Source organism: Acomys minous, assembly GCF_964271855.1.
Source record: "Acomys minous genome assembly, chromosome: 10".
Classification (NCBI taxonomy): Eukaryota; Metazoa; Chordata; class Mammalia; order Rodentia; family Muridae; genus Acomys; species Acomys minous.
This window is the reverse complement of record NC_140491.1, coordinates 1805778-1831770: the sequence shown is the minus strand read 5'-3', so window position 1 is coordinate 1831770 and position 25993 is coordinate 1805778. Positions and strand designations below refer to the sequence as shown.

General features: G+C 38.0%; 1 protein-coding gene and 1 pseudogene across 3 annotated transcripts in view; both read right to left on the bottom strand.

The window, feature by feature from the left end:
- Nucleotides 1-25993, bottom strand: part of GABRA2 (gamma-aminobutyric acid type A receptor subunit alpha2) — a 124416-nt gene that overhangs the window by 50670 nt on the left and 47753 nt on the right. For both annotated transcript variants that reach the window (XM_084797283.1, XM_084797284.1), the window contains exon 4: nucleotides 16964-17031. In XM_084797283.1, the coding sequence (XP_084653409.1) occupies nucleotides 16964-17031 (68 nt within the window). The remainder of the gene's footprint in view (nucleotides 1-16963; nucleotides 17032-25993) is intronic.
- Nucleotides 10272-11763, bottom strand: LOC311607700 (adenosylhomocysteinase-like; annotated as a pseudogene). Its single transcript has one exon. The product of its transcript is annotated as an adenosylhomocysteinase-like (transcript).

Below are 25993 nucleotides of genomic sequence, written 5' to 3'. Positions count from 1 at the left end.
TTGTCAGATATGCCAGAGCCATTATAGTGTGTTGATATCATGTCCTTAAAAAATTAATCTTAACAATGATACATTATAATGCTAGACAAGTATGTCTTGGTAAATGATGAATTTAAAAAAATAGTGAATAATTTTTAAATAAGTTGTGATATAAGAATTTTAACAAGATTAGATAACTTAGAGTTTGAACTTTTCAAATAATCTTCATGTGAATCATGCTTTAACAAACTCATACACACCAGCTCGTGATTCCTCTGTTAATCGGTCTGCAATATTTTAGTTTAAGGGAACTCTGCCTCTTCCATTCTCACTGACCTTTCTCCCTATTACATCCTCCATCCTTCTGTCTCTGTCTCTGTCTCTCTCTTTCTCTCTCTCACACACACAAACACACACACACACAAACACACACACACATTTTAGATGAAATACATACTTACAGTGGTGACTATTATTACTAATAATCTGCTGGATGGTAGTTTTTGCCACTGTCTATATGTTTGTGCAGATGCACATGAATAATAGAAATGCTTGATTGTGCACCTCAAATTGTAAACTGAGAAACGATCTACTGTGTATAATAAAACCAAATCATCATATGCTTGAAAATAAGCACCTTTGTAAGAAGACTCTTATTACAAGAAATATGCTATTTGAACTAGTATAAATCGACTGATAGTTGCCTAATGATCCATTGAAATGACTGGGTGATGATAACGAGCATCACACGCATATCAGAACATCAGCAAGAGATGGCGAGGGGCTCTGGGCTATACTCCTAACACTCAGTGGAATATCCCATAATACAATCTTACCAGCACTCTCTGTAGCCTAAATAATCACTTTTTAATGTGGAATTTCATTTGAGTGGAAATGGTAAGCCAGATGAAAATGTGTTTGCTTTATGATAAACATTCATGCAAGGATCTCCAATAGCATTATCTAAAATTCCCAAACATGTTTATTTTTGAAGAAAATTTGAGGTTGTTTTAAAGTTTTGCATAATGCTTCAGACTTAAGTTTTCAACTTTTGAAAAATTAGAGTAGATTTTATAGGATTCTGAGATTCTTTAGTGTTTATCCTAGAAACCACTGAAAGAAGAAGTGTTCAAAGCACAGAGCTAGAGGATGGCTTAGGAATAAGACTTCGCAGCACACCAAGCACTCCCATCAGACCCACCCAACAAGAAGAGCACTGTTGTCCCCTGCTCCCACAGGCTCAAGCTGTCTCATTCTAGTAAATGCTGATAACCTACAGCAATCTCTGGACATGCCTGACCTGAGAACTGTATTTTTCTGTGATCACCTGGAACTGAATTTGATCTTTTTTCTCCTCTTCAAAGCCTTGCAATCTTGGAAGGTGATGTCCATCACTACAATATGTATGCTACTTTGACTTCCAAGAATCTTACAAGTTTTCCAAAATGGGATGAGGACATTCATATGTACTATACATCTTGCTTTCACACATGTAAAATTGTCTTAAAAATTATTACAAAGCTGCATAAGGAAACTTGCCATCAAGACTGATTATAACCACTTAGATTTCCATGACCCACATGGTAAAAGTAAAAAAAAAAATCTGCAACTTATGCTCTAACCTTCATGTGAGTTCTCTTTTTCTGTCTGTCTCTGTCTCTCTCTCTTCTTCTCCTCCCTATCATCTCTCACACACAAATTAATTAGTTAATAGTATTGCAATCACCTTGTAATGTTTATCAGAAAGATTATTCAAGAGTCCCTCCTGATATGATTATACAAAAAGGTAAAGTAAAATAGTTAGATAAGGTCTTCAAAAACCTCAGAGACATACAGAATAAGGCATTTAAAATGTTTTTATTATTTTAAACATTCATTGACATTGAGACAGGTTAACTCCTGGCAACACCCAGCCTACCTCAAAGAGGATGGTGAGCATCAAAGAACCTCCTTATGGAGATGGCTTCAAATGTGGCAAACAAGCCACTGGGCAAAATGTCTTCATTTCTACCACAGACAGAATTCTGCCTAAAAATGGGCAAGCATAGATGCAGGCAGAGTCAGCCAAACTCTGCCAAGACAGGGTAAGCAAGTCCTCAATAGTTCCTGCCTCACAAATATGTCTGTCAGATATATTGGGCCAGAAGGCTAAAGATGATTCTCCAACCTTATAGAGAGTTTTGGGTGACTGCTAATGGCATTCTAATGTATAAATATAAAACAAATTATTTATAATTCTATCATATACTGAATATATTAGTTGCTTCCAATTTGGGCTCTTAGGAATATTGCTACTATGAATATTTTTTCTCAGTGGTTTTTTATGTACTTTTCTATGTATTATATATAGACAGAATTGCTTGACTGCATGGCATGTGCAGCTTGGCTTTAGTAGTTACTGCTGAACAGTCTTCTAAAGTGATTGTAATACTTCATATTTATATCATAAAAAGCCCTCGGGTGAAAAAATTGTGGCTTTGTTTCATTTGCTTAGTTTCTATTTTATGTTGCCTGCATTTTATAGCAGTATAAAAGCAATTTATTTATTTTATGTTATATAGCATCTGTGGGGATCTATAACTCCAAAATAAATAACATAAAGGTATACAACCTATCATAGATATATTCATAGTGTTTGTCTAAAATGAGCTACCTCCACTTTTCACATTTAGGCTTTCATCTACCATATTACCCTGCATATGAAATAAAAGATACTTTTATTACTGTCAAATTGCAGATACTTGGGAATTTCCATTTTGGCTTTTCTCAATTTTATATTGGAAACATTATGACTGTATTTTTGTACTTTCAAATATATTAGTTTATTATGCTTATGTTATAATTTATTTTAATCCAGTAGTATTTTTAAAAAGGGACTAAAAAGAATTTAAAATGTCCTAAAGATTTAAGGACAAAGATGTTTGTTCTACAAACTAGCTGTCTTCATATTTTATGATAATTCTGTTCACTGACATTTATTGTTATATTAATCCTGGGCACACTCCCATGCTATATTGTTTTTAATGGAGAAAATTGAGATGATGACACTAGAAGAGAAAACAAAGTATCCTCATGAGTGAGGTGAGTGATGAAAACAAATATATATATATGGAATCATAAAAGGAAACACACATACATTCCTAGATGTGGTGTGTGTGTGTGTGTGTGTGTGTGTGTGTGTGTGTGTGTGTGTGTGCATTCAAAGGATACAGAGAGTATTAAATTACCCTCAGAGTAAAAAAACAGAAAAGGAAATCTTAGGATTAGAGAGTGCAGAAAATTCTTTAGTTTTAAAGACTAGCCCCTTGTTATTGGCCCCACAGTCATTAAGCAGAATGGGGCATCTCTTCTGTTCTCAGAATGGTCTTAGCTAGATTTGTCTTTGAGGAGCAGATAACTACTGGCCCGTCCACACGCCATCCCAAAGGAACAAAGGGGTAGCTCAGCTTGGCTTTGAGTATTTGTTTCTCATCCTCCTCCAGGAGGCAAGGGTCAAAACATGCACCGTGTTTAAAGCTAAGCTTAATTTTAAACATTATTTAACGACAAAGCAAAGACATTGCAAATAGCAAGTCATTCTGAAAACTAAGCATCTGGAATGTGAAGACAAACATCTAAAATTAGTGGATAGGTGTTACAAATGTGTATCACCACCCAGGAGCTAGCAGCCACTGTTGGATGCGTACAAGGAAAGCACAGTTAGGAAGAAAGAGAAAGAAAAGGACATGCACATGTTTAGCACCCCTACAAGTGAAATAAGAAAGAAATGTAATTGATGCTTGAGTAACAATGCAGAGCAGAAAATCCATACAGACCCAGGTTTAGGTGAAAATACTTCTGGATGTGGTAATAGATAAAGTAAGCAAATTTTCCTGTTTCTATGCTTTCTAGGGATAGAACAACAAAAAGAGTATGCAGTATACCTACAATAATTTTACAAACACTAAAATTCTCCACTTATACAGCAAATTTCTTTGCTGTTATTTCCATAATATGTCCTGCAAACAAGAAAATCACTCTCTTCTGCACAGCCTGTTATATAAACATAATTTCAAGTACACATTAACATAGTAAAGATGGCATATTCTTTAGTGCTTGACTACACTGATTATAATTCAAAGCTCATAGCCAATTTCTGAGAATTATATCTGCTCACTAAAATACAAGCAAATTGCAGGACTGATCGCCAATTGATTTCCCATTTACTTGTAATTACTAAGTGTATTTAATAGTACTAAATTTATTTCATTATCTTCTTTCTTTTGCTTGTAAAGACAAGCTTCTACAGAGTAAATTTTAATCAGTATTGTTTCTCCCATAATGAAGAAAAATGCAGTTTATGAAACTAGTATATGAAAACTAAAAAGCAACCCTTAAAATATACAAGATTAATTAATCTCAGAGTCATGTGTTTGTATTTAAAAGAAGTAAGCCAAAAGATTTAACAATTTATTACTATTACAAACATCTCAATATGTAAGGCACTTAGGATCAACAGAATACCAGTAAAAACAATTAGTATAAGACTATAAAGTCCTGTATACAAGCATGCTCAATGAAAAAAAAGTTCCAGAAAAACACAGATATTCAAACAATTACTAAGTTAAATACTTGGGCTTTCTCTTTTTTGGTTAATGGTCAGGAAATTGATACAATAGAGTTAGATTTTTACACTATATTATTAAAGCATGCCTAATGAAAGTATTCAAAGACACTCATCAATTGCAGAGATCCAAATCATCCTAAAAACAATTTATGTCATTTAAATTCCTAATTACTTTACTGAATATTCAAATAATTCCTATCACTTGATATACAAAAAGTGTCTCAACAGAGATATTCAAATTTCAACATTTTAAATTTCAGCTCAAACTTATGCCTCCAAATATTATTTTCTTTTCATTATATAATATATAGCAACAAACCTTTGAGGCAGGAAATCACAGTGAAATACTGTTCAGTCATGGAAAAATAAAGGACCAGTGGTCACAGATTATAGAAAATTAATGGGTTATGGGAAGTTATAGAAATAATTCCTGAAATTTGGGTGTTATAATTTCTGAATAGAAAGTCTCTTTCACAGTTTCTTCTTTCCACTGTTAGGATAACTGGGAATCCAGGTTCAGAAAAATGAAACAGGTCCTTCTCTCCCACCATACAAAGAAAGAAACTCAGAAGAGCTAACTGATCTGAACTTAAAGTCTGAAAGTTCAAAGTTTGTAGAAAACAAAACAACAACAACAATGGAAATCAACTGAAGGAGAGTGTTCCTGTGATTTTCTTCACTACCAAATTCCGAAGAAACTATGCACCAAAGAGCTAAGTAACAAAACCAAAACTAACAAAAAGGGACTAACACTGCATTTAAATATATGAAAACACAATGTGTAGGTTGGGAGCGGCATATCTCAAATACAGAACAACAACACATTTTAAATAAAACATTAAAAATAGCTTACAAGTATCTAAAAGTCATTCAGTATCATTAATCACTAGGAAAATGGAAATCACAAGACATGAAAAAGGAAGGTTATAAAAGGTTGACAGCTCAAAGCTGGCTTAGATATGAATAGTAGCACTTTATTGAACATTTTGGGTGAGGGTTAAAATTAGTACAGCCATTATGGTAGACAGAGTACCCCACAAAAAAAATTATAAGTATCAAGTACATAGCACATCAAGAAAAGATCTCTTAGGATTTCTTAAATTAAATTTTATTATTCAGACTACATCCTAATTGTCATCCCCTCACTTGTATCTTCCCATTCCCCCTCCCTCCTTCTTTCACCCTATTTTCCTCCCCTACACCTGACAGAAGGGGGTTTCCTCCCCCACCATCTGATCTCATCCTGGCAGCCTGCTTCCCCTTCCTCTGAGTGCCACCAGGCCTCCCCACCAAGGGGAAGTGGACAAACAGGGAGCTGAAAAGATCTCTTCTTTGGGCACCCCAAAGTCAATTACAAAATGAAAAGTTAAAATACTGGTATATAATATGAAGTGGTTGCTAAGAGCACACTCTTCAATTAGGTAGATCAGGGAAAGTGTTGGGGAACAGATTATTCAATCTGTTTTTGTTTCAGTTGAATTTTGGAAAATATGATGATAACAGAACCAGCATGCCAAAACTCCTTTTTAAAATTTTTTTATTAATTTATTCTTGTTACATCTCAATGGTTATCCCATCCCTTGTATCCTCCCATTCTTCCCTCCCTCCCATTTCCCCCTTATTCCCCTCCCCTATGACTGTTCCTGAGGGGGATTTCCTCCCCCTGTATATGTTCATAGGGTATCAAGTCTCTTTTTGGTAACCTGCTGTCCTTCCTCTGAGTGCCACCAGGTCTCCCCATCCAGGGGACATGGTCAAATGTGAGGCACCAGAGTTCGTGTAAATGTCATACCTCACTCTCCACTCTACTGTGGAGAATGTTCTGTCCATTGGCTAGATCTGGGTAGGGTTTAAAGTTTACCGCAAACCAAGCCAAACTCTTAAAACCATGAAAGGAGGTAATATATGGAAAGCTTTTTGGAAAAAGGTGGACATCAGGGACAGGTATAGACCACCTTTAAAATTGTAGCCTGAAATGCAGCACCACATGTTAACAAAATAATGGGCAAAGTTAGGGGGTGTATAGATTACCTCAACAGAGTGCTATCTTTAGACCAGGTGTATGTTATTTACATTAGTTTTGCCATTATCAGAGAAGTCCTGTCTGTGTCCAACATTTATATAAAAGATGTCTATAATACCAACAGCATTGTTTTTTTATTATTTGTTTATTCACTTTACATCCTGGTCATAGCCCCGCCCCTCCTCTCCTCCATGTCCCACTCTCCATCTCTCTCCCCCATCCCCCATCTCCTACTCCTCAGAAAAGGAAAGCCCTCCTTCTCATCCGCCACAGTCCATCAAGTCGCATCAGGACTGAGCATGTCCTAGTCCCCTACGGCCTGGAAAAGCAGGCTTGCCAGGGGGGAGTGATCTGGAAACAAAATCCATGTCAGATACAGCCCCTGCTCCCATCACTGGAGAAAATGGTGAAGAGTGTTGAACTTATTGACACAGGAGACAACTTCATCAAACTTCCTTCTCTTTGCCTCAATTTTGTATGATCTCATCAGAGAAGAAGTGTCGGTGGCCAAACCATTCCTCATGATACATCCCTCATGTGTGGAACAGAGACGAGATAGAGAGTTCACACTAAATTGATGGATATACTGCATTAATATGATGTCCCGTGTGCTGTAGGGTGCACTGAGGTGGTGTCACAGTGTGGGAGTGTTCTGAAGAATATCATATTCCTCAATTTGTTCACGTAGGTTTCTAAAACCCTTAGAATACTGTCTAAACACTCCTCAGCCTCCAGACTCTGGGTGATCTCTTCCCCTTTCTCCAGTTTTCCTGCAGCAATTCCCTCATCCCCCACATGCATGGACACATAAACATTCACACACCTAGCACTGCAGCAGTACTGGCAGATGTGCAAGCTTTCTGTTGTGTCAAGTCACATCTTCCTACAAAGATTCATCAATCTGATACACCTTTACTGTTCTTCATCAGGTCCCTGCACTTGGTCATCTCCTGCTCCACACTGAAAGGACAGCTCATGATTTCCCCCTATTGACTAAGTCAACAATATCTAGCAAACTACCTGGATCATTGTAATTAAACAATAATTAGTCTATGAATGAATATTGAATGAAAGAGGTGAGCTGAAGGGAGAAAAATGCACTGTAAGGGTTCTGAGCAATAGGCCATGAGCAGATGACAATAGCATCATCAGAAGCAGATGAAAAAGATAATGCAGATATTCTCCTGTACACAAGGCCCTAATCCTTGATCCCGCAGATGAAAAGTATATGGTATACACAAGGGTATTTTCATGTAGCTTCCATATGACTCTTTTAAATTAGATCACACATAAAAACATGAACACATGACAACTAAGCCATGGAGAAACTGGTTCTATTGTATCTGGAATATATTGTTTTAAAGTTCTATTCAGAATATTTATGTATCTTTAGCTACAGCAGCCTTCATGGGGAAAGACTTTGAATTCTTTACAGGCAATTTTCCCTGTTTGTACATGGCTCTAGCAGTAGTGAACTTTACATTTCACTAAATGTACAACGTCATTATTACTTGTGATAAAGAAATGAATCCATTCTTCTGCTAGAGGACATTCTGCCTTCCTTAGCTAGACTTCCTTTCCTAGAAAGGACCATTACTTAGGTTCAGTACCCTCCGCCATTACACTGTGTATAATGTGAGGACACACCCTAGTTATATTTAGATACATCTGGTCTCAATTTTGTCATGGCCACAGAATCTGCTTTTAAGTATTGAAATATATAGATACACCTATATCTTCTAACAGCCCAGACCACAATAAATAGAACAATAATTTTTACATTCCAGGATAAAAAGTCAAACACACATAAACACATACACACACACACACACACACACACACACACACACACACACACACACACACACACACATTTAACAAAACTACAAAGTGAAGTAGAGGGAAAGCAAGATTTACTACTTGGAAGACCTCAAAAAAGCACTAGAGAAAATTAAATTTGAGTTTAGCTGTGACTACACTTAAAAAGGAAGAAAAAAGTCCAGTTGGCAAAGCAGTAGATCAGTATAACAAGTATGGGGAAAAATATGTACAAGGGCAGCGAGCTGTTAGCGATAATGGCATGTTCAGAGAACAGTGAGAAGTTCAACGCAATCTTTAAAAATAAAAGCCTCGCTGAGAGTTATAATGCCTTATAACTGCTGCCCTCTGCAGCACCTCCTTCTCAGCCATGCTGCTTAAAAACGCTGCCTCCACTCCTTCCCCACTTCCTCACTTCCCACATCCCTCCGCCCACTGCAATCTGGTTGCTTTTACCACCATCAGCAAACACCTCCTTGTTCGTAATCTAATGACATATTTAAGCATCTTTCTCAGCTTTGCCATAGAAAGGGAGATAGTTTTCCTCTCACTACTTTTACAATACAATCCTGCATGGATATTCTTCAAGCCACAACTTCTTCTTGTTGTTACTACTGTTGGGATCCCACCATGGGACCTAGGACCATCTCGTGCCCGCCAGTCTATCTGGGTGATATGCCCTAGAAAGCATATGGCTGTTTACAGCAGTGGGTAAAATTTATACTTCCTAATCTATACATTTCTGGATTGCTTTCCTTAAAAAAAAAAGAAAAGACTCTTCCGGACTTGTAATATAGGAATCAAGCATTCAATATATGGACTTTTATTCTCTTGTCTATCTTTAGAAAGAAAGGGTTAATTTTGACTCACAGTTACAGGGTATAGTCTATCATACTGGGAAATCTGGGCAGCAGGAGCAGAATGCGGCTGGTGGTACTGCACCCACTGACAGGAAGACAAGAAAGATAGGGACCAGTGTAAAGTCCCTTTCCACTTTTCAGTCAATGTAGATTCAAATTTTTTATTAAAGATGTATGCATTTTTATTTTACCCATGTGTCTCATTGGCTCTGTGAGCCTGTGTGAGTGTCTTGCAGAGGCCAGAAGTGTATGTCATATCCCCTGGAGCTGCAGTTTTCTGTCAGTTGTGAACCTCTCTCAAGGTGAGTTCTGGAAATAGAATCCAGGTCCTCTGAAAGAGCAATAAGCACTCTCTTCCTTCCTTCCTTCCTTTCTTTCTTTCTTTCTTTCTTTCTTTCTTTCTTTCTTTCTTTCTTATGGCACTAGATATTTCATTTACGCCACCTTCCTCTGTTAACATTCTAAATAGTATTTAAACGTTACAAAGCAAATTAATCTCTTGTGTTAGGAACCATCAGGGATCAACAGTGACAGAGCTTTGCCTATCTGTTCTTCCAGCTCCCTTTCAGTCTTTAAGTGTCACTTGTCCTTTCTTGGTTGTCTCTTAATCTATTTTAACCCTGTGAGATAGGGACCAAAAGTAGCAAGCTCAGCATTGTGAGGTTTAAGCGACAGCCCAACAGTAAGTGAGCCAAGCTCTCAGGAACCTTCAAATTCAGGTGTTCCTGCCCTTAGCTGGAGCTCCTCAGGTCCTGGGCTGAGAAACCAGTGATCTGTAAACCAAGCATGCAGACCTAAACCAAGTGAGGCCTGGATGGTAAGGTGCATGGCCTTGTGACTACCACAGCAGCATCCAGCCTCAGGACTTAAAGACTGCTGAGCTCACATTCCCTGGGGATGGCTCCAAGGTAACTCGATCTTGACTGGGGACCCAGTTCCTATGGCCACCCTTGGAACTGTATGAGGGATACAACAGAGGCCAAAGTCAGAGTGACCAACCCCAGTGGGAGACAAACACTGGCAAAGCAGTGCAGTGGTAGCATTTGCTCCTGGAAAAAAGGTAGGGCCTAGAACAAGGATGGTAGCTGGAAGGTGAAGGGCAGTCCCGCCTCTCAGTAGCGGCAGTGGTCAGGCTTGACCTTCCCATGTACTGGGCCTGCTTGTCAGTTAGCCTGGTCACCTTCACATTCAGCTTGATCAGGTGGGCTTCTCAGGCAGGAAGTGAATCCTAACGGGGAATTTATCTGGGTGGGTCCACAGCTCAATATGTGCCATCACCTGGTTCGTGAAGAGGTTACTTGGCATGAAGCTGGGGTGCACAACCCAAGTTGACCAGCCGGCCTTCAGCCAGCAGGATGATGCGGCATCCATTCTTCAGCCAGTAGCTGTCCCCCTGGGGCTTGACCTCCACCAACTCCACAGCATCGTCACTGAGCCACTTCACATCAATCTCCACATCAATATGTCCAGTGTTACACACAATGGCAGCATCCTTCATCTGTGCAAAGTGCCAGCCAAGGATGCTACCAACCCAGCCTGAGGTGGTGACAAAGATGTCGCCCTCCTTACAAGCCTCATCCATGTGGTCACTTCATAGCCCTTCCATAGCAGCTTGCAGTGAATTGATGGGGTTAATCTTAGTGATGATGGCTCGGGCCCCCAAATCCCTCAGGGCCTGGGCACAACCCTTGCCCACATCACCATAGTCTGCTACCACCGCACCCTTGCCCGCATTCATCAAATCTGTGGCCCATTTGATGCCATCTATGAGGGACTCGCAGCAGCCATAGAGGTTGTTGAACTTGCTCTTGGTGACAGAATCATTGACATTGATGGCAGGCACCTTCAGTATCCCTTTGGACATCTTCTTGTAGAGGTTGTGGTCTCCAGTGTGGTCTCCTCAAATATACCTTGGATGCCTGACAGAAGCTGTGGGTATTTGGAGTGGATAAAGTTAGTAAAGGTCCCCACCATGGTCCAGAATCTTGTGGTGGGGTCCATCCTTGAAGGGCAACGTCTGCTCAATGCACCACGGGTACTCTCCTTGTGTCCAACACTGGAATGCCATCCTTGGCAATGGCAGCTGCTGCATGGTCCTGAGTAGAGAAGATGTGGCAGCTAGACCATCGCACCTCAGCACCCAGGGCCACGAGAGTCTCGATGAGGACAGCAGTCTCCACAGCCAGGTGAAGGCAGCCAGCAATGCGAGCACCCTTCCGTAGCTTGGAGGCTGAGTACACCTCCCTCAGGTGCATCAAACCTGGCATCTCATTCTCTGCTGCGTCCAGGGCCTTTCGTCCCCAGGCAGCCAATCCGATGTCCACGACTTTGTAGGGTAGTTTATCAGACATGCTGGCTGGCGGCGTTTCCACCAGCACTGATGAACTACAGTGGCGTCTTAGGACTTCTGCGGTAATGTACTTTGTGTTTACAGAAAGGGAGAAAAATACGACTCAAGCAGATAAATATAATTAATACATCAAGCTTACACTTACATGGATGTCTAACTTGTTAACAACATAAAGGATAACACAGTGGATAAGAACTCACAATTCTACTCCAAAGTTTCCAGTGCTCAAGCTATAGCACTAATACTGTGCTAGGAACAACCCCCAAGTGCTGGTTCTTTTTACAGGCCGTGGGCCACATTTTGTAGCTATACCACTAATGTCAAAAAAATACATGCATGCAATGAAATGTCCACCAATACAGGAAAAGAGTTCTGTATGATTTTTATAGAAAGGACATATTTCTTTATATGGAAATTCATGGAGGTGGGTCAGGCGTGGGAGAAATCGCTGTAGCATGCACGCCTACTACAGAATTTGCCCATTGTTAGCTACCAGTACATTCTAAAGCTTAATTACCTTCTTACTCATTAATTTTTAAATGTTGAAATTAAAGATTTTTAACTTAACAGCAAACACTGTAATTAGAATCATTAATTATAATTCAGATCCACAACTTCCTTTGGACAATTACACTGGTTAATGAGTTTCTGATAGCCAAGCGTGAGCATGTTCCTGCACGTCTATGTGCACATACACATGTGTATATGTGTGCATGGGCATCCTTTCTTTGGTTGATAATTCTTTGTGTTATGCTGCTATTTCCCTTCAGGCCAATGTCAGAAAATATCTACATCACTGACCTGAACAGGAGAACTTAGGGCCTAGGTTTTGCTACAGATTATGTACCTCATAAAAAGAAAAGCGGTTACATACTAAAAGGGAAATAAAATATCTTCTTTATTTGTTCTTATTAACAAATTTCTTCTATGAGCCATGAGCCATATGTCCTCTTTTGCCTGTAGGTTATAAAATTTGTGTGCTTTTCCTTCTTTTCCGGGGAATGTCTATTTAGATTATCTCAGTGTTTTCTAAACACAAGTTCAAACTTGTCCCCATTATTTTCTTTTTTTACTCTTCTACAAAAGGAACGCCAATCACAAATGAAATATTTCATTTTGTCATTATGAAAACTAAGCCTTTTCACCGCACAAAGTTGGGTATTTTTTTATATTGCACTTACTTCCTGTTTTCTTATTTTTTTTGAGAATTTTATGGATGAGTACTGTATTTCCAATTTCTTTTAAATTTTATTATCTTCTCTAGCAGACTGGATTGTGAATATGTATGTGAGTGTGAGCTATGTTACTTACATGTATGTATAGTGTATTTATGTAGAGATGTTGCTAAACACAGATACATGTATGTACATGTACACATATGTGTATACATAATGCTTTCAAAATACATTGTCTCTAATTTCATAATCCTTCCTGGATTTGGACAAATAGGACACAGAAGCATCTCAGTGAACAAGCTATCTCTTGTCCCTCTATTTAAATCATCTTTCCATCATACGTTATTATGTGTTTCAGTACTCTATTTTTTGTCGGGCCTCCAAACATGCCACTGCCCCTTCAGATGGATTATGTCCACATTTTTCATTTCTCAGCTGAGTAGTATCAGGTCTAGTCAAATGAGGTACCTGGAGGAAAACTCCAATGTTGTGTCAAGAGGAGTTAGCTTTTCTTCCTGACTCCTTTCTGGGGTTTTTCTCTGGCAAAGCTTCTGGGACTGACATGCTGGGAATTTTCAGCATCATGCAAGGCAGTGCTAGGAGACACACATCCCTTCACGTGTTTCCTTGGCAGCTATATCCAGGGCTTCCTAGAGCAGCTGAACCCTCCTCACTGAGCTGTGAGCTCGCTGCCTCCCATCATTCCCTGGCTCAAGTTGCTTCTGCCTCCGCATTCTGTTTTCCTCCTTTACTTCACTTGGAGTGCTATGTTAGCCCTTTCAGTACTTAATGAAACTCTTGATAGTTACCAATGCTCCGTATTATATTTCCCTGCTCAAATTCCTGCTATAGATCCTATCTTATTTTTAAATTATATTTGAAATTAAGATAAAATTACATCCCTCTCCCCTTCCCTTTTCTCCCTGCAGCATCTCTAGGGTACTCCTGCTGTCCCTTCAATGTTTCCTATGCATCCCACATCCACATTCAACAGCTTCTTTTCTCAGTTATTATTGTTACATGCATACACATATACATGCACGAATATGTTGTAGTAGGTGTGTGTGTGTGTGTGTGTGTGTGTGTGTGTGTGTTCAAACACAAAACCTACTATTTTTGTTTTGTTGGTGATGTGCATATGGTTTCAAGGCTCACCACTCAGAATTGGACAGCCATTGATATTTCTATTGTGAACATTGATGATACAGTATATTGTCATTTTTAGTTTTATGACTAATAAATCTTCCTCTAAAGGAGCTATTTGTGACAATTAGTGAACAAAACACACAAATGTAAACACAAGTTTAGAAATCCTATGATTAAGAAAACATGAGATATTTGAGGCTAAAAACATTAAAGGATGGCCTTCAAGGGGTTTGTAAATATAAATTTTACTTTGCAAAATGTTTCCTTAGTAAGTATAGATAAAAATATGTAAGTGCAAACACACTAATGCAATGCATTTGTGTGCATGATCTCTCTCTCTCTCTCTCTCTCTCTCTCTCTCTCTCTCTCTCTCTCTCTCTCTCTCTCTCACACACACACACACACACACACACACACACACACACACACTCACCTAGGACATGTTAGCTCCCAAATATACAAAGAAAACTAAAACAGTTAAAGAATGGTATCTTATTTATTTGTTATCAAGGTTAAGTCCACTCAAATCAATCCAATTTAAATGCAGTTGGAAATATGAGCACAGTAACTTGCAAAGGTTTCCCCAAATAAAAGTATATTTTGAACATACTAAATACTGTTTTAAATAAAAGTTCATGAGTTCTGTTCCCTGAAGAGACCAAAGCATTTCAAGTGAAATTTATACTTATTTAAAATTTGTTCTTCGTGGCTATATAACTAATAGTAAGCTTCTGGCTGCCTCAGTACTTGAAAAGAATGGTCAAAATGCATAGACGTGGAAGGTTAATAAAATGTATTATCCTTAGTAGAAAAAAAGCCAAGTTTATAGAGTTTGCCAGAAATAGCAATGTTCTCCACTGTTCCTCATTTTCCTCCCTCCTTCCCTCGCACATCTCTGTGGTTTACTTTAGAAGCAGAGATCCGCACTGTGCGTAGCCCACAATGGCCTTGAGTCTCTGAGCCTCGTTCAGCAACACTGATACTACAGGTCTATTGCATCCCAGTTTGCTTTGACCCTGTGTATTTTTTTTATAAAATCTCAGCACATGAAACACAGTCTGTTAGAAATTGATGATAACTTTACACGTTCTTCATTCATGAGATTTTAAGTGAAAACATTCCCTTTAAAAATCAAAACTTTCACTAAAATAACTCACTTCTTATATTTATAATACAATAATTTAAAGAGTCTCAAAATTCCTGTGACCTCATAACTTGAATGCATTTGTATTTCTATTTTAGCTAGTGATAAGACACCAAATGTATCCATTAAAGCTACATCATTTGTATATTATGCCACCAGCTTTTCAATATAATGATTCATAAAGTTTTGCCATTTTCTGTTTTCTGTACATAGAATTTAAGTATTTATTTACATGTCTAAAATTTGCAAGCATTTACTAAAACTAGTCTTATTAAAAACAAAAGACATTTTCAATGCAAACTCATTTTACAACCAGCCCTTAAACTTGGGCTATGTGCCAATATTAGATATATTGTTAACGTCATTTCAAGGTCCTGTCCACTTGCACTGACCTATAGATCATGACAGATAAGTATTTCAGGTCAGGAGCACTGAATGTATCACAGTAGTTGAGTGCTTACCTAGCTCTAAGACAACCACTAACAATAAAGGGGGAAAAATCAAACAATGAAAACGAAAACTGGTAATTTGTGAAGAGGAGAAGTTTAGGAGACCGTTGCTCCAAAACTGACCCTTAAATTAAACTCTGAAAGAATTTTAAAGACTTCACAGTTTTTGTGTCAACATGCTCCCCAAAACTGAAGCTCTCTCCTCAGGCCCACAACGCTTTGTCTACCACCTAGGTCATAAAAGAAATTAACTGACATAGGAGAGTCATTCAGATGTAAGGAAAAGGAAAGCCTTTCATTGTAAACCTGGTACTTGGTCCCAATGAAATGACTAACAATGATCATGAGTACCAGAAAAGGATGAGTATTTTGGTTTCTTTTGTTTTGTTTTCCTTCATCTGTATATCCAATTTGAAAATATATTCGTAGAGTGAGGGAATAAATCAGGAAGAGATGACCAGGTAGGGAGAATTAGGCACGAGGCCAACAAAACATTTCTTATGACTCTCATTCTTTGGAACTGACATTGTTTTTGCCAGGAGTAGAGGATGTCTGTGAACTTAAAGAGATCATGAGCCTCCAAGTTGTCAAGGAGGTGGCATGGGACAAGACAGGTTACGTTGGGAGGGAGGAAGTACTGTGCATATCAGTTGGAAGATGTAACAAAATCTGACATAGTACCAGTGAGAAAATATTATTTCATGAAAAAATTTTACTACCTTTTTTTTATATAATTAAGAATTTATGTTGTCCACCAGTCTTTCTCTCTTTTATATATCTCATTTAAAGAAATACAAATAAACATCAATTCAACAAAATGTAGTAATTTCAACCCCCTAATTTTGTTTTTTTTCAACACAAGATAGCCCTGGAGGTTCCAGGACTTGCTCAGTGGGCCTCAGACTTCCAGAGATCTGCGTGCTGAGATTAAACATGTGAGCCTCCACTGGCTAGTGTCAAAACTCTAGTTTTCTTCCACTTTCCTTGCATGTGCGTTTCCTATGTGTGACTGTACGGCAATGGAACACCTTGTTCAGTGACTGAGAGGCTGTCTTCATGCAGCGCTCACATGAGTGGTGAGAAGCAACTACCTAGGAAACGCATCAGTCACACGGAAGCCAATCCAGTCACCACCAACAATATAACTGTTCTTAAATTTTAATTGCATGCCACATTGCAGCAAGGTAGCTAAGTTTGGGGAGAAAATAGAAAATACATATAATGAGCTCATTTAAGGATTCAAGCTTAAGCTGTATGCCACAGAAGCAGAAACACATCTTCAACTTTCTGTTCATGTGGCCAGATATGACTTATATAAAGAATCCTATGACAGTGAAAATACTTACTTACCCTAAATTACCACCATTTTCAAGGGTTAAAAGAAACATTTTGATATTAAAAAAAAACACTCACCATATCTGTATCTGAGACGGGGCCAAAACTGGTCACGTAGATGTTAGTGAAGACTTCAGTAATACTGTCTAATAGGAAAAGAAGGAAAATAGACACAGGTTTTACACAGTGAAGTCTGTGAGAGGAAAAGAGCTGAGTGTGTCGTGTGACAAGGAAGGGGCTGATAATGGCAATATCGCTTTACACGTTCCAAACAATCCTCACAAAGAACAGAAGCTATGCCTAGAGGTACTTTCACATTTCTGTTTAGAAGGCATGCTTGAGTAGAATTTTTTTTAAAGATTGTATTGTTAATTATGAGTAGCTTCTTAGAAACACTCTTAAGTAAATCAGTTGAACAAATTATCAGGAAAACTGACAATAGATCATAGTTATTACATGATAGTCTAAATTTGATGATTATACTAATATTTCAGATGTCATTTCAAGATGACTGAGATTCATAGTTTGCACATCAGACTAATTATTTAGAGTACAAATCAATTTTCTTTCCCTAAAATAAATAACAAATTGTCCATCATCATAAATAAATGTGACTCATTCATATATAATCTTATTAATTAATAACATAAATAGTAAGTAACAGTTAATCCATATTGGATTATTTCCAAAAAAATCTTGGACTATAAATGTCTTTACGACTCTCTGAAGTGCTAAGCTTCAAATGAATTGAAATCTGAAATAATATAATATATGAACTACAACACAATTAACAGAAATTTATCAATTAACCAGAGGATGTAGGCATTTGGATTTAAATTAGAAAGCTAAATGCCATTTGTTGTCATCATCACATGCTAAATGTCTACTGTAATGCTTGTAATTCCACATGAAATATAAGGAAATACTTCCTGTCTATCGGGGCCACTAATTTACAAAGAAGTAACATACGTACACAATTTTGAAACAAGAAGACAATATTTTTAATAAAAGTTTTTTAATACACAGACTTTTTTAAATTAAAATTTTTACCTCACTAGGTATTCTTCAACGGACTTGATATAGAATAATTTTCATGCTGGCTGTATACTACAGATTCCCTGTTACATCCCTGTGACGTTTACAATAATTCACAGTAAACTATGAAACATTACCAAAGACCCACACCTAGTATAGTAGACAGAGCCCAGCTGTACAAGCCAATATCTCTGGTTTCTAGATCTTCATGCTAAACTAAAGCACTGTACCAGAGTGAGAAATAAACTTGATAATAGATGTAGATTCTTATTATATGCATTACCACTTGCTGTATGGTCTGTGTCAAGTTGCATTGATTAACATATTTATTTTGCATACCATTTCAATGTTCAAACTACGTTTATTAACTCTATTATATAGGTATCTCAGCACATAAATAAATCAACTCAATTGTTCTCCATGACAGCTGTCTGAAATTCATATAGAAAGTCAAGTTTCTGGGAATGCAACCTGTGCAGAAATACAAGATGCCCTGCTTAGAAAAGTTATGTGCTTGATTTAATTTCTCTTCCTTCTCTCTTAAAACCCAGCATTATTTTTTAACAAGGGTCATGCATTTCCATTTTGAACTGAACTTCTCAAAGTATGTTACTGTCACAATTCTATCTTGTATGATTATTATAAAGAAATTATAAAATGAAACCCAAGATTTTATTTGCCTCAAAACATCAGTCACCCTGCTGCATTTATTCAATACACAAATGACATAAACTTCAGATATTATAAATATCTAACTATAATGGGCCAGGAAAGAGAAATTACAATATTAAGGAGTTTTTTGTTGTAACTGGGGAAAATGATTCCCCTTAGTCTGAGTAGCAAAGTTAGGGAGGAGAGAAAACAAAATTGCATGATGCTAAAGATCCCTTTTATGTCCCTTTTATATTAAGGACAAGCAATGGGTAAAGAGCATTAGCAGCATCTGGTAGCTTTCAGGATGTGCCAGCTAATAGCATGAAGGTGAAAAATAAGATGAACCTCGGAGTTCTGAGTATATAAGAGAAGCCACAAAGACACAAAATATAGGTGTTCAATGTTACCTGAAAGAAAGGAAATAACTTTATGGTTTATGACTTCATAGACCTTGCTGAATAATAGATGCAGTGGAAGGGATTATCTCCAAGTACCGAATCAAGAAAGGGAAAGTCAGCCAAAAAGCATCTGATATTGAGTGTCAAACCGTTATGTATGTAATAGCTGAGCCCAGAAAATGTGGATTTGTGGGAGAGGTTTGAGGATTTTGGCATGGATAGAGGTATAGAGGTATAAACCAGCAATGTGGATTAATGACATATTTTAGTGACAATGACAATATTTGTTATGTCTAACACCATTCTAAGCTTCTATATCTAAATTTCAATGTTAATGATATGAACTTCTGTAAGATAGGAGAAGTAAATGAACAGAGTAAAAGAGACGAGATTATACAGATAAGATTATGTATGGATCATGTGACACTGATTTGTCAAAGTGGGTCTGTAAATTATTTCATGGATGTTGTGTCTTGTTTGTGTCTATGATTTAGAACAGTGTAAAGCTGTGTTAATGGTGTACATAACATTGTTTTGATTTATTGGTCTTGTGGCTACCGCAAAGTAAGCAAAGATACTTTCTAGATGGAAGAAACCTTGATCCATGCATTTTAGGAATGATGAGTCATCATACTTTCAAGTCCTGTGTGTTCTTAATGAACAGCCTAAGAGAGGTCCTGAGTCAGCCTTCACCCTGGCTATGAACCTGTCTTGGATAAGGTAGACTAATTTCTTCTCTGCCTTGCTGTTCAATTGTTTCTACTTTCCAACCATGGGCAGTTGATGAAGTCTAACAGCGCCAATCATGAATTCCCTCCTATTGAGAAACAACGTAAGTCCAGTTAGATATTGTTGATGCCACTATGGTAGGCAAAGTTGGGGTAATTGTGCTAGGAACTAGCTGGTGTCTACAGGCCCTCTGTAAGCACCTGTGATTGTGGTTTTGTAGGAAGCATTATTTTCAGACACTACAGAATTTTCCTTGGGTGAATTATGAGGCTGTTGAATTATTGTTGAATTATGAGGCTCTCCCTCCTGTGGCTGACACTGTGGCCTTGCGTTTTAAAGGCTTTGAGAGTCTAGATGAAATGTCTCCTGTGAAGGATGAAGGTTGGTAGGATTTTCTGATTTCATCATACTGCCATTCAGACGTACGGATAAAAATGTAGGTAAAAGGGAATGAAAGGGATGAAGATGCAGTCCAGGGCATGCATCCTTTTAACAGCAATTCTCTCGTAGAAATCTATACTACAAAGATCTATTATGGGCTCTGCTGTTACTACTCCAGAGCATGGGTCATAATGTTATTGGCATACTGTCTCCATTTCTCTGTCCTTACAGGCTATTCTTTGACTTTTAGTAAAATATTTATAGAGCTGCACCTTAAATAATATGGAATTTACCCTTTAAAATTGTATGATTCAGTGTTTTTCTGTGTAGCAGTAAGTCACATTTCTCCCTTCACCAAGGCTCTGAAAACAACTATTCTTTATTCATTGATTGGCCTTGTGCCTCTATAGGTCTTGTTCTTTGGCTTACATTTTGTTACATGGAATCTCTTTAATCTCTAGCTTTTATAGTATTTGTATCATGAAATAAAATAATCAATTACTTTTTGATATAATGTCTAAGTCTGTAGCCCAAGCTGGCCTGGGACTCACTAGTAGCTGAAGTTGGCTCTAACTCAGTGTGTTTAACTCTTGTGTTGGCCTCTTGAACACTGAGATTACAGGTGTGAACCAACAATCACAATTAAGATAATAATAATAAATGCATTTTGTTATACTTCATTTCACTCAAATATTTTATTCTCTGATAGTTCGCCCTTATACATGCTGAAAACGTATTCGTGTGTGTGTGTGTGTGAGTGTGTGAGTGTGTGTGTGAGTGTGTGTGTGTGTATGAGTGTGTGTGTGTGAGTGTGTGTGTGTGTGAGTGTGTGTGTGTGAGTGTGTGTGTGTGTGAGTGTGTGTGTGTGTGAGTGTGTGTGTGTGTGTACATGTATGCTCAAGTATGACTTTCTTGCTTTCTCAAATTAATTTTAGTTTTGATTTGTAATTTTAATCTTTAGTGCTTAGAACTCACACTACCTGTGGTTTTATTTTTCTTAAACTTATTTCACGTGGCTGTTGGTATAAACTTAATGAATGTCCTTGGAGAGTGATCCATATGGGGAAGAGCTGAGTGTGTGTAACTGTTCTGAGCATGGTCACATCAAGGACCCTAATGCTTCAGAAATGGTCAAGCCTTCCCCGGGTCAGCCTCCAAGGAATGTCAAAACCATCTCAGTAAGGATGAGAAAAGATGTTTGTAAACTTTTATGTTCAGTTAAAACCAATGCAGGCAGACGCTATAAGTGACTATCTCCCAGATGATGGTAATCAGAGACTGTGCCACCTCAGAGACCACATACTGAGATTATCTAGGCCGGCTCTGTTCTTACTGCTGTATATTACAAACCTGGATAGTTTCCACACATCTCCACCAGAGTGCTAGGCCTGCTAGATCCCAGATTCTCTGGCATTTCTTTATTGCTTGTTGCTCGATTCGGGTCAGTCCCTAAGCCATGCAGATCACAGAAGATCATGTGCAGTCAACAAGAATATGTATTATGCTGTTACTCGCTTACATAGGCTCTACATATTATATTTATTGTTCTAGTTAGTTTGCACTGTTGAAAAGTCTCTCTTTCCTTGGTAATTGCCAAATGTGAGTAGGCAGAACCTTGAATGCTATGTTTAAAATATCCATTTCTCCTTTTAAATGTTCTTTGCTGTGTTTCTGTGATTCCTAATTTTATTTGTATTATATAGAGATGTTAATTCCATGTGCATGAGAGAATTGTGAGTCGTTTCATTAATTATCAACCAGGAGATTATTGCCTTGGTGCTCTCAAAATTATTTAACTGGAATTAACATCAATTTAATACTAATAGTTAACAAAAGCTTGCTCCATTGACAATTTGTTTGAGTCAAAGAGCACCCAACTTTATTCATCTTCTGATCACTAACACACCACACATCTTGGTTAAGATAACTGGTGATAAATGAAATAGGAATATTTTAAGACAGAAAAGCACTTACTCAACTGTTGTCTTAGCTGCATAACAACTTTCTGATTGCTTTTAAGTGTTTGGAATCTTGAGTTGTTTAAAAGAAAGTGTGATATCAACGCTTCTTAAAGTTCAGTTTAGTTTGTATATGAAGCAGGTTTCCCTGTTTCCTTGCATTAGTCGTATTTCTATAGCTGAAACTTGACATTTTAGCTAATGTAAATGGTAACTACAACTCAGAAATCCACTCCTGCCTTCATTATATGTGTTACCATTTGCTCCTTTTACTACTTTTTTTTGTTTGATGTCTTTATAAAACTATTTCTGCAAAGCTTATATTCTATTCATTTTCTATTCATAGAAATGTTAAGTCTTTTAGTCCTAAGGCAGAGTCTGAGAGGTCATGTAGGAGATTCAATAATGTCTTCAACTATACAGGATGATTTGTAGCTCTCTCTGCCTTAGCTTTCACCTCCTGCCTGTCCTCCTCCCTCAGTTATAACCTTAGCTCCAGTTTCTTTTACTTATTTATTTTTTGCTTTCCTTTTAATTTTTTTCACCAGGTTCTTGTTAACTCCAGATGGTATCTCTGTTAAAATATCTAAACCAAAACAAGAGCTACTGATATTTTTTCTTGCACATGTCTTAAGAGTCATAAGGGAGGGGATTAAGGGGAAAATGGGAGGGAGGGAGGAATGAGAGGATACAATGGATGGGATAACAATTTAGATGTAATATGAATAAATTAATAAAATATATAAATAAAAATTTAAAAAATAGTAGTACCTGCACAGAGTCAACAGTACCAAGTTAAATGAAAACAATCCCTGATTAACACACATTTCCAAATGCAACAATTCTCTGGAGAGGGCCCTTTTCTTAAAAAATAAAAATAAAAAATAAAAGAGAGAGAGAGAGAGAATTCTGTTCCACTCGGGCCCACCAGCGATTTGTAGGGTGTTGCGTTTCATGATTTGAATAGGTTCAAGGTTGGTAGTTTTCAAACTGAGCGTGTAATACAGATCAGTGAACAGGATAATAAAAGTTAAAATGCCAAAGGAAGCCAATTGACTTATTATTATGCATCTATTTCTTTCCTTCTAAATAGTCCTGGGCTTGTTACAAGTCTCTGGTTAATTTCCAGGCATCTCTAAAAGTCAGTTATATAATCCTTGTCACTGTCCTTGCCACTTTTTGTGCAGGGGCAGATTTCTTGAGCACCTCATTCTGCCCCTCCACACGTGTTCCTTTCAGCCAGTGTTTCTTTTTAACTCATAAATGAGACTGGGCCGCTTCACTTCATGACAGCCTAGGATCTCGTCATCTCAGTGGAAGCCAGAGCTAAGCCCTTTACATCTCTCTAATGTACGAAACACTTGAAGATCATGGTGCACACACCTTTTTCTGTTTTCTGCTACTATTCAGTGGTCTGTCTCATTGGCATCCTGGATAGTCATCAAACATTGTTGGTCTTCGCAAGCATCAGAGAGATCCTGGTTTCACATACACGGCTCATTCTTTAACCTCACTTGGGTATATTGTGTTCCTATTTATTTGAAGAGGTATTTATGGAGGGTCAACTACTTCATGCTAGCCACTTTCCAAGAAAATATTATTTTGAGCCTTTTCTCAGACATCAGAATCTGTTTGCATTGAGCCATAGTGAGCATTGTAACTGAAGGAGCTCCATTCCTTTATATCACCAGCATGCCTTTGCCTTCTTCATAATATGAAGCTCTACCATCCAATGTTTCGTACAAGTTTCTTACATATTACATTCACTGCTTACAATAAAAACTGAAAAATCAGTTGTAGTTCTATATTGTACCTCCCTGGGACTGTGTGAAAACTAAGGCCTATAATAGTATAGGTAACAAGCTCCTCGGTTAACAGTGTCCCATGAGGGGGGCCTCCCCTTTTCTGAGGAGAAGGGGAAGAGGAGTAGTTGGGTGTAAGGAAAGGGGAACAGGAGAGAATGGAAGGAAAGGAGTGAGGGGAATTAAAGTAAATAAATATTTTTTAAAGCCCCATAGACATGGCCACAGGCCACTATGTTAGAGATAACCAGAATATGTTATTTACAGTATAATATTATTTGGCTTTAACAAAGGGGAGAAAAGGAGATTTGTTGTATATGACAGCATGAAGAGCCGTGAGGACACTGGCTAAGTGACATGATCCAGTGGGATGATAATAATAATGGTAGTGCTACCTCACAAGCTAGACAAGACAAAAACGCACGGCTGCAGCCAAGAAACACAGGAGAGGCTGCAAAAGTCCAGAGCCTGTTACAGTCAGCATATGAGGGAAGCACGCTAGCAAAGCAGATGCACGGGTCAGAAGGAGGCGGGCTACACTGAATCACAAAGTGGCAGTGACTGCAGAGAAAAATCTCAGGGAACTCAGAGGCCGCGTGGTTAGAAAACCTTTTAATTGTCTAAATAATTACATGTTAAACCAGGAGAAACATTAAGAGTCACAGAGAGGCAGACACTACGTGACTCCACTTACATAAGTACCCAAAGCAGTGGAATTCACAAAGATAAAACAGAGAATTCTGTGTGACGGGTGTGAGCACAGGGACATTGGTGGCTGTTTGGTAAGTGTAGTGTCAATTATGTTCAGTGGGGGAAATATGGAGATGTGTCTTGTAAGATGTTTGTGCTTGACATTAGTGTACAGTACAATTTTAAACTCCTAGGTGGAGCAGATGAACTTTACATTGTTAATCTGTTTGTTTGTTTTTATTTTTCAAAATAAAAATTCCTTAAAGAAAAACACCCCCCCCCCAAAAAAACAAAAACAAAAACATGAGATCAGGTGCCATTTTTTGATAGCTTCTAAGAAGTGTTTTGATTAAACCAGAGAAAAGACCATAAAAGTAAAAGAACACAGTTCCACAATTTGAAGAAATCAGAAAAAAAATGAGCCTAGAAATTGGGTCAAAAAAAAAAAAATGAAATCCAGAGAGGCAGAAGAGAGTATTGTAAGCCACAGATGCTATGAACAAAAGTTCCTAGAAAGAAATCCCTTCTCACACTGACCTTTCTACAACACCAATGAACAGATTAGAATAGTGGTTTAAAGAAGTGACAATGTTGCAAATTCAGGTCCAAATTATACTCCGCTTTTTTTTAGCCCACATTAATGGCCGTTGCTGGTCCACCTCTGTGTGCGACTTAACATGCTTGTGACTATGGTCAAATCATTTTTTAATACACTAGCCACAAATCTCTACCTTCCACCAATCCAAGAGCTAAGGATGCCATCACGTAGCCTTTGAAATCCTTAACCTAGATTCCAATAGGTGAGGCTTGGGGTACCCTGCAGAAGAGGTGGGAGAAGGATTCTAAGAGCCAGCAGCTTCAAGGACACCAGGAGAATATGGGCTATTGAATCAATTAAGCAAGTCTCACAGGGGCTCACAGAGACTGAAGCAACAATCAAGAAGCCTGCCTGGGTCTTCACTAAAGTCCATTCTGAGAGGGACTAAAGAGTAGGGGGCAGCCATCTATATCCTAACAGGACCAGTGAGAGTGAGCCTCATTCCTGCCTCCCCCAGTCCCGTGGCCCTAAGAACATCCATCAGGCTGACAACCTGTTAAGTGCTGTTAGACCTCATGTGAGGCTTTGGACTGGGGGAATAAGACCTGACCACGGAAGACCTTTTCACTCTCTGCCTTACCACCCCTCCCTCTGGCCTTGACCAAGACTGAGGCTTTGCTGCACTGGGAGAAGGGCCTTGTCTCTGTTGAATTCTAAGCTGAATTTACAAACTGGCTAGTAAATCAAATTTGATAAATAAGCAAGGTAGTCCTTTGAGTATTGTAAAAAATTAGATTTCTTTGTTTTGTCACAATTCTCCCACCTGATGTACTCAAAAATGTATTTGGAAATTATCGTGATTAGAATCTCTATTTGTTCTTTTACAACAAAAACCTCATAAAATGTTTTCATATTCACACATG